Genomic DNA, 10,498 nt, shown 5'->3' on the forward strand with positions numbered 1-10,498 from the left:
CCATCTTCCAGCTGCTTGCCTGCAAAGATGAGCCTCTGCTGGTCAGGGGGAATGCCTTCCTTGTCCTGGATCTTGGCCTTGACATTCTCAATGGTGTCACTGGGCTCTACCTCCAGGGTGATGGTCTTGCCAGTCAGGGTCTTTACAAAGATCTGCATTTTGACCTGAAATTTTAAAAGTGAAACAATGTATCAACTTATAATCTTAACATTTCTTTCACACCAATTCTTTACAAGATTAGCATTAACACTAATGCACCAGACTACAAAGTCGTTTGAACTGCAAGGTCGGTAATTCAAGCTCACCAGCTGTCGGAACCAACTGAATGACACTTAACATGTCCCCCAAATGCCTTAGAATGCACAATCCTCTCAAACCCTCAAATTTTATTAGGCTTGTATTAGTCACGACACATACAATTCCCTCGCCAAGGTTTCCGGTTCCTGTTTACACACACAAAAAAAAAGCACCAATTTTTTTTTTAAAATAAGGGTTGACATCAAGAGCTTTCTTACCTAACTTTAAAGATCCCTAATTAAGTATCGCTCCCCCAACAGTTTTCCCAACTCCTAGGTGGGGAAAAATAAACGATGTAATATCCATTTCAAGATGCAAAAACGGGGAAAAATTCCTTTCCAAAAGGGGGAGGGGAGACACCTTCACAGAGAATCAAAACTAAAGATTCCGAACAGCCATAACGTAACTACCTCTTTTCCACTTTCCCCCTCAGAAGCAGTCACTACCCCATCGGTTACGAGTCCGTTAGTATCCCCAGCGCGCACGCGCACCGACCGCACCGACCCCCAACACGTAAACAAGGCCCGCTCTTCCGGCAAAGCCGGGCGCCGCGTCACCTCGCCTTCCCTTCCCCGCATCACTACCAAACGGCCGAGAACGCACCAGACTTGAGTCTCTGTAAGCCCGCTCCCCAGCACACAAAGGTTGAGAATCATACCTATTTGCGAAGTGGGAAAAACCACTACGAATAAAACCGAGGAATCAAGCTGCAACCACAAATCTCAGCAGCACCCGTCGCCTCTGAAACGGCGGCTGGGAGGAGCTCAAATTTATATAACGTCAGTCGCGTAACAAATCACGCCCTACGTAAACGGAGTCTCCTTGCGCTGACAAAAGTAGTTCGCACATTCCAACCCATCGCAATCCAGTTAAGTTCTTCAACTAAACACCAAACTTTCCTGATCCGGAAAAATAGACCCTAAGAAATCGATCTCCTCCTTACTGTGGCTATTTTTTCTTTTTTTCATTAAAAAAATACAAAACTTACCAAGCGGATGAATTCCAGTCACAGGCCCTTCCTCGAAAGCTCTGGAAACTTCCTTGCGTCGCCGGCGCTGATTGGTGAGGCACCGGACGGCGAGGCCGGTGCTGATTGGTGGGGGATTCAGAGGCTGGGTTGTTGCTGGGCAGGACTGATTTAGCACGGTGTTGCTAAGTAACTGCTTGCGCCTGCGCCACAAAGGCGCGCCATCCTAAAAGAGGGTCCTTCCGGTCCAGCTACTGAAACGGTTGTTTGGCTCTTGGGTTCATATCTTCAGCCCGCCAAACCCCGTGTTTCCGGGCCTTAAGCGAGGAATGGCTGGGTTACTGCAAGTTTCTACAGTAACCCGCCCCAGCTCTGGTTTGAGGCTTCCAGGAACGGGACGTTGCAACTCTCAACTGTTTGCCCGGTGTTTGTTGTGAAGCGCGCGCACACACACATACACCCCACCCCCTCTCATCTGTTTGCGCGGTGTTTGTTGTGAAATGCGCACACACACATCCGGGGACTCGCAAAACGTGCTCCCCTCTGGGGCATTTCAGTTTGCAGGGTTGTTTGTGGAGCTTCTTGACAGTCCGAATGCCTGTAATTATTTTGTGTTACCCAAACCCTGTGAAAGCCCCGAAGAAGGGCTGTAAACCTAGACTCACTATTGAGACCCTCTGCGAGTTTCCAGCTCTTTATTTGTGTAATCCCCTAGCCTCCAGACCCAGACAGGCACCTCAGGTGACAAGGTAGTCTGGGTTTAGGTCAGTCTCTGGCAATACTTTCATCCGTCGCCCATCTTTCTGTTTCCCCAAATTCTTGGGGGGGAAAAAAAAAAAGTTATGGAGATGAAAACCCACCGCAGAAGATGGGAATTTACCTCCAAGAAAATAACATTTTCTCATTAAAGTGCTTGTTTTTCAGTTGCCCTAAAAGGAGTCCTCGTGTGGCGCTGTAGGTTAATGCGCCCAACTGCAGCCACTTGAACTACAAGGTTGGCGATTCAAACTCATCACTGACTGGCTCCTCGCTATGGGCCGGAAACGACACAACAAAGATAGGGAGGAGCTCTGGTGTGATGCTGTAGGATAGTACTGGACTGCTATCCTCCAGGTTCGCAGTTCAAACCCACCAGCTGCTCGACTCCATGGCGCTTAATAATAATAATAATAATAACCGACTCCGTGGCACTTAATAACAAGCTAGGACCATTTGGTTGGTTTCTCTAGAACCTGGGTGTGTTTGCCCAGCCTGCAAGGCAGGGATGTTTGGCTCTCAGTGACAATCTTCACATGTCCATAGTCTGTTGGAGAGTGCTGTGGAATCTGACTCACAGCCACCCTCTAAAGCCAGCATCTTTATGGAAGCAGATGATCAGCTCTTTCTCCAGAGAACCTGCTGACTGGGTTGAACCTTAACATTTTCAACGCTTAACCATTGTGCTACCAAGACTCCTTAAGTAATCTAGATGTTGCTGTTCTGTGCCATGGAGTTGGTTCCGATTCATAGCGACCCTGCACAGGGTTTCCGAGGCTGTAAATCTTTATGAGAACAAAACACCTCATCTTTCTCCCGCAGAATCGCTTGTGGTTTCAAACTGCTGACTTTGAGGTTGGCAGCCTGACTTATAACCACTACACTACCAGAGCTCCTTATGTACAAATACAAATGAGCTAAACATCACTTGGGAAATGTCGCTAGTCTTTTTATTAAATGTCAACATTTCTAAGGAATCCTGGTGTAGTGCTGGACTGCAAGGTTTGAACCGCAAGGTTGGCAGTTCAAACTCACCTCAGAAACCCTATACAGGTTTCACTATGAGTTGAAACCGATTGAGCTGAAACTGATTGAACGACATTTAACAAGTATAACATTAAGAAATTATATCAATATATGTACAATATAGGCAGGTACAAGGAGCTCTGGTAGCATAGTGGTTATGAGTCAGGCTGCTAACCTCAAGGTCAACAGTTCGAAATTACGAGCTGTTCTGCGAGAGAAACATAAAACTTTCTGCTCCCATGAAGATTTACAGCCTCGGAAACGCTGTACAGGATCACTATAAGTGGAAACAGACTCCTCGGTACCACCACCGTGTCTATACAGGTACATGACTAGCTGAGGAGCCCTGGTGTGGCGCTGTAGGATAAGCACTGAACTGCAAGGTCGGTTTGAACGGCAAGGTTTGCAGTTCAAACTCACCAACCGCTCCCGGGAAATCCTATACAGGGTCACTATGAGTTGGAACTTACTGGACAACACTTTACAACAACAACAACAAACGACACCCAGACATTTTGAAATTAATATTTGGTAAGGTCTACTTACTGACTTGGATAAGCAGCAGATAGAAAGAAGTAAGCAGGTTCTCTTTGCCATTTAATGAATTTTAATTTTGGAAATTCAATAAACGGCAAAGTCTCTTTATCAAGTGATGCTGGCAAAACCAAATATCCATTTGCAGGAAAATGAAACAGGACATCGTAGCTTACATCATACACAAAAAACGAACTCAAGATGGGTCAAAGGCCTCAATGCAAAACCTACAAACTATAAAGACCATTCAAGAACAAATAAGGGAAAATTTAAGAGTCCTAATCCATGGCACTGTCAAACATAAGCATAAACACAAAATTAGTAGAAAATTAAACTGGATGAATGGGACCTTCTAAAATGTAGACAGTTATGTACATCAAAAGACTTCACCAGAAAACTAGAGAAAGAAAAAAAAAACAAAAAACCCAGAGAGTAGTAAAAAAAATTTTAGCAATGAAATTATTTGACAAAGTTTATAGAAAACTTTCAATATCTCAACAACAACAAAAAATCCAATTTAAAAATGGGCAGAGGACTTTAACAGACACTTCATCAAAGAAGACATCCAGGAAGCCAACAAACACATGAAGAAATGCTCTCAAGCATTACCCCTTAAACACTGCCACCGTGTCGATTTCGACTCATAGCAAACCCTATGATGACAGAATCAGTTTTTTGGCTTTTTTGGGTTTCTGTAAATTTTTATGAAAGTAGATTACCTCATCTTTCTGCCTACAAGTGGCTGGTGGATTTGAACAGCCAAGCTCTCAGCAGCTCAACACTTAGTCACCTACATTAAACATTAAACATTAACCCACAGCTACTGAGCTGATTCTGACACATAGTAACCCTGTATAGGATTTCTGAGATGTAAATCTATGGCGGACAGCATCCTCTTTCTCCCAAAGAGCAGCTAGTGAATTTGAACCTCTGACCTTTCGGTGAGTAGCACAATGCCTAACCCACAGAGCCACCTATGCTCCTTGCATTGGCTTTTAACCCAAAACCCACTGCCGTCAAATCAATTCTGACTCATAGTGACCCTGTATAGGATTTCCTGGGTTGTAAGTCTTTACAGGAGCAGAAAGCCTCATCTGTACCCTGCAGAACAGCTAACTGGTGGGTTTGCATAGCCAATCTTTCGGTTAACAGTCTAATGCTTATCCTACATCTCTACCAGAGCTCATTAGTCATTAGAGAGATTCAAGTCAAGCAACGAGATACCATCTCACCCCAACATTAATAAGCCCCATCCACTACCACTGAGTTAATTCTGACTCATAGGGTTTCTGAGGCCATAAATCCTTATGGGAACAGAAAGCCTCATTTTTCTCCCAAGGAATTTGAACTGTTGACCTTGTGGTTAACAGACCAATGTACAGTGCCACCAGGGCATGATCCAGTATTAACAGCAAAGTTAAAAGAAAAACAGAGAAGAGAAAATGCTGGCGGGGTCTGAAGAGACTAGAATCCTATACAGAGTCTCTGAATTGGGCTTAACAGCACTTAACAACAAAGTTCCTAAAGGGGCTTACTGATGAACTTGGCACAATTGCTTCTGATTTTGAAATTAAAATTTGGAGTCTTATTCAAGGGGGTTTGTATATTATTTGTAAAAGATAAAAATCACAAAGTAGTTAGGGAATATAGTTTATTGATGGCTATTAGAAAAACGATTAAAGTTCTGGACTTAGTAATAAACATTTACCTTTTAACCAAACAAACATAATCTTTGTAGAAATCCATGTTGTCTGTAGAAATAAAGTATTACTCTTTATGTCTCCATCAGAAATTATATATATATTTTTATTGTGGTTAAAAGCATATATATTTGTTGTTGTTGTTGTTGTTGTTGTTAAGTGCCGTCAAGTCGATTCCAACCCATAGCGACCCTGTATCGGGTTTCCAAGGAGGAGCTGGTGAGCTTGAACCGCCGACCTTGCAGTTCAAACGACTTTGCAGTCTGACGCATTAGCCCACAGCACCACACCAGGACTCATATATATATGAAAACTTTTGCCAATTCAACAGCTTTTACATGTACAATTTAGTAACACTGATTATATTCATCTTGTTGTACAACCATCCCACTACCCCCTTCCAAATGATTCGACCACCAGTAAGAGGATAACCCTCCTCAGCCTTCCTCTCACTGCTAGTAACCACTAATATACTTAATCTTCATACACTTGCCTATTCTAAAAAGCTCATATTAGTGGGTCATACAATATCTTCCTATTGTAAACAAATGGTTTTTACTCAGTATAATGGAGTCCTGGTGTGGCTCAGTAGGATAAGCACTGGACCACAAAGTTGGTTTGAACCACAAGTCGGCAGTTCAAACTCCCGGACCACTCCTCGGAAACCAGATACAGGGTTGCTATGAGTTGGAACCGACTTGACGGCACTAAACAACTGCAACATGTATCAGGGTTTCATTTCTCTTTCATTGTTGTTGTTAAATGTTGTTGATTTGGTTCCGGCTCACAGTGACCCTCTATAGGGTTTCTGAGGAACAACTGGTGTGTTTGAACCACCAAATTTTCCATTCAAACTGACCTTGTGGTCCAGTGCTTATCTTACAGCGCCACACCAAAATAATTCTTCATTGTATGTGTGTACTACATTTTACTTATCCATTCATCTGTTGATGGACATTTAGGTTGCTTCCGCCTTTGGCTATTGTGATTAATGCTGCAAAATACACGGGTGAACAAGTTCGTGTTCTTGCTTTCAATTATTTTGGGTATATGAGGGGCTTCAAAAAATTCATGGAAAATTTTCATGATCTTTAGTTCCATTGTTTCACAAACTTTTTGAAGCCACCTTGTATTTCTAGGTCTGGAATTGCTGGATTGTACGGTAATTCCAAAGGAGTCTTGGTGGCACTGTAGGAAAAGCACAGGACTGCTAACTGCCCAAGGTCAGCAGTTCAAACCCACCAGCTACTGCTCTGGAGAAAGATGAGGCTTTCTGCTCCTGTAAAGATGTGCCTGTAAAAATATATAGCCTCAGAAATCCTGTACAGGGTCTTTATGGAATTGGAATCTACACAATGGTAGTTGGTTGGTTGATATGGTAACTCTATGTTTAATTTTTTGAGAAATCGCCAAAGCAGCTGAAGCATTTTATATTTCTGTGTCATAATGGGTTACACATTGGGCTGCTAACCACAAGGTCAGCAATTCGAATCCACCAGCCAATGTACAGGAAAAAGATGAGGCTTTCTGCTCCTGTAAACATTTACACACCCGGAAACTGAATACAAAGAGCCTATGTAGCGTAGTGGTTATGCATTGAACTGCTAACTACAAAATCAGCAGTTTGAATCCACCAGCCAGCCACTTCTCGAAAGAAAGATGATGCTTTCTGCTCCTGTAAAGACTTATGGCCTATACAGGTCACTATGAGTCAGGACCAACTCGTCAGCCCACTACCACCAAATTCTATATAGGGTCGTTGTGAGTCAGAACTGACTTGATAACACACAATAACAACAACCAGCAATGAGTGAGGATTCCTACACCTCCACATCCTCACCAACACCTATTGTGTTCTGTTTTTCCAATCTTAGTGCAGGGGTGGGGAACATCTGGCCCGCGGGCCATGCAAGGCCTGCAAGGGAATCATTTGGTATGGCCCTGCCAAGGCAACCGCAGTTCCTGCCATTATTTAGAGGTGAGTTAAATGTTTGACCAAATATAACAGTCTAATTTTGAAGTTGATACTTTTGTATGGCCCGCAAATGATGTTATACATTTTGGCAGAAAAAAAGGTCCCCCATTCTTGCCTTGGTGGATGTGAGGTGATGGATATTTCATTGTGATTTTGTGTAGTCAATAAAGCACAGCTAAATATCTTTTGGGTATTCTTTGTTTTCAGCCAAGATTCATATGATATCAACAATGATATCCCTTGTTCAACTTCCTCTTCTGAATCTGGCTTGAACCTCTGGAAATTATCTGTCAATGTATGGTTATGGCTGTTTTTGTATTATCTTTAGAAAAATTTTACTTGCATGCGATATTGATAATGTTGTACGATGATTTCCGCATTCCATTGGGTCACCTCTCTTTGGAATGGGCACAAATATGGCTCTCTTCCAATCAGTTGGCAACGTAGCTATCTTCCAAATTTCTTGGCATAGATAAGTGAGTGCCTCCAGTGCAGTATTAGTCTGTTGAAAGATTTTAATTTGCGTTCCATCAATTCCTGGTGCCTTGTTCTTTGCCAATGCCTTCAATGCACCTTGGACTTCATCCTTCAGTATCATTGACTCTTGGATTATATGCTATATCTTGAAATGGTTGAACATTGCCCATTTCTTTTGGTACCATGACTCTGTGTATTCCTCCCATCTTCTTTTGATGCTTTCTGCATCATTCAATAATTTGTCCATAGATTCTTTCAATACTGCAAGTTGAGGTTTGAATTTTTTCTTTAGTTCCCTCAGCTTGAGAAATGCTGAGCATGTTCTTCACTTTTGGTTTTTTAACTCCAGGTCTTTGCACATTTTGTTATAATATTTGACTTTGTCTTCTTCAGAGGCTCTTTGAAATTTTCTCTTCAGCTCTTTTACCTCCTCAAGTTATAGGATCTTAAACCTTTATCAGACATGTTGTTGTTAGGTGCTATTGAATTGGTTCCAACCCTATGTACAACAGAACGAAACACTGCCTGGTCCTGCACCATCCTCGAAATTGTTACGCTTGAACCCTCTGCTGCTGCCACTCTGCTAATCCATCTCATTGGGGGTCTTCCTCTTTTTCACTGAATCTCCACTTTAGCAAGCATAATGCCCTTCTCCAGGGATTGGTCCCTCCTGATAATATGTGTGAAATACCTTCAGTTTTACAGCTCTGTTTCTCCTGCAGCTCGGCAGTTCTCAGTGCAGGGACCTGAGGTCCAAGAACATGATCGGCTCCAGGTTCTTGATGTTCTGAGGCCCATTCTGACCTCTGTGGGATTGACAAAACTGACCAGTTCCTGAAAGGGTTTTGCATATCTTATTTTCATAGTAGGAGTCCTGGTGTGGCTTTGTAGGATAAGCACTGGACTTATCCTAACTGAAACGTTGGCAGTTCAAACCCACCAACTACTTCTCAGAAACCCTATATAGGGTCGCTGTGAGTCGGAACTGACTTCATGGCACTTAACTTCACGGTACTTGACAACAACATTTGGATAGTAAATTGTCCAATCCCTTTACAAGAGTGGGTCTACCATCAGGACTGTTTGTGAGGGTCGGAAATGTAAAGGCAGACGTTTTATAGCAAGAAAGGGAGTGATTAACTTTCCAGTCTAGAAACGAGGTCCCTAGGACCATCAACGGAGAAGTGCCGAGAGCGGGACCCTACCCAGAGAAGCAGCGATGCCTGAGATGGAGGCAGAGATGATGACATGGAGCAATGGAGCAGCTGGGGACTTTAGACACAGAGAGGGAGAGTGACTGTGTGCTGAAGACTGGGGTGGGGGGTAGTGTAGGGGGCAGGCTTGCAGGGTATACCCTTTGGTTGGTTGATAATGCATGGAGGGGATTGGAACCATGGCAATGAAACAATATACGATAGAATGAATAATGAATGTAAAACTAATGTTCTCCCATGTAAACTATCATATAATTCACAATAAAACATAAAAAAAAAGAGTGGGTCTACCGAATCATCTTGTCAGAACTAAAAACCCAGGACCAGAAAGGCCATATGTAGAGAGAAACTCATTGCCTTGCACTTCTGCCAACATTTTGTTATACTGACCTACTTTGGGAAAACATTAAACCAGAAAGCTCTATGACTAACTAATTTCTGGCAACTGCTAGAACCACCAGTCATGAGATCTGCATTCTAGCTCATCTACCAGTCAACATGGATGACTCAAGAGGAACTGCTGGCTGGCGAACAAGTTCAACCTCATTGTTAGGGTTGTCTTTGTTGCTAAGTGCCTTCAAATTGGTTGCAACTCATAACAACCCTGTCTGTATAGAGTTTCCAAGGAGTGGCTGGTGGTTTTAAACTGATGACCTGTGGTAAGCAGTATGGAAAATTCATACTTTTTAAAATAAAAATTTTATGAACTACTTCCCAGTCATTTGAACTCAATTCAGTTCCAAAACTTTGTTTTTTTAATTACTTTTTTACTGTGAATTGGGTGGAGGTTTATACAGCAAATCAATGTTCCATTCAACAATTCATATGCACGTTGTTTTGTGTCATTGATTGCAATTGCCACAATGTAATATCAATCATCTACTTCCTCTCTGTTTCCTGTTTCTATTCATCCCTCTTTCTTTGTATCCCAAATGGTTAATTATTCTAGGGAGTACATACCTCCCTAGTGTTACTGTTCCCTTTATGGATCTGTGGTTTGACTGAAAATTGAGCCATAAAGGTGAGTCCAGTTTCAGGCCTAAAGCATGACTTAGTCTTGGAGAGTCTACCAGTTTCTCTCCAACCAATAAAGCCTGGTTTTTTTGATGATTTTGAGTTTTGCTCCACATTTTTCTCCCACTTTATCCAAGACCTACTAGTATGGTTCATTTCAGAGCAGTTGGTAATTGTAGCCAGGCACTATCTGACTTCAGGATCTTGTAGGCTAAGATCCTTGTGGTCCATCAGTCCTTCGGACTATTTGTTCCCACGCATCATTGATTTTCTTCACTCTTCTTCGTTCCAGATAGGGAGAGACCAGTAGGTGCAGCACTAGGATGTAGAACATTTTCTTTGTGAATTATGTTGTATCAATTGATGTTTCTCAAGAGTATGGTTCTGAAGCCCCAGGCCCAGTGACTCATTCCCTCAAAGTGTTTGGTTATGGCTAATACGTTTTCATATAGTATGTTCTACTATATGTATGGAGTCCTGGTGTGGCGCTGTGGGTTAACGCGCCAGACTGCAAAGCCGTTTGAACTGCGAAGTCAGC

General features: G+C 42.6%; 1 protein-coding gene across 1 annotated transcript in view; it reads right to left on the reverse strand.

The window, feature by feature from the left end:
• Window positions 1-173, reverse strand: part of UBB (ubiquitin B) — a 719-nt gene extending 546 nt beyond the window's left edge. Inside the window, exon 1 of the mRNA XM_006875903.1 lies at window positions 34-173. Coding sequence (XP_006875965.1) covers window positions 34-158 — 125 coding nt within the window. The 5' untranslated portion in view covers window positions 159-173. The remainder of the gene's footprint in view (window positions 1-33) is intronic.
• Between the last annotated feature and the right edge of the window lie 10,325 nt (window positions 174-10,498).

The sequence above is a fragment of the Chrysochloris asiatica genome, unplaced genomic scaffold (assembly GCF_000296735.1).
Source record: "Chrysochloris asiatica unplaced genomic scaffold, ChrAsi1.0 scaffold00346, whole genome shotgun sequence".
Classification (NCBI taxonomy): domain Eukaryota; kingdom Metazoa; phylum Chordata; class Mammalia; order Afrosoricida; family Chrysochloridae; genus Chrysochloris; species Chrysochloris asiatica.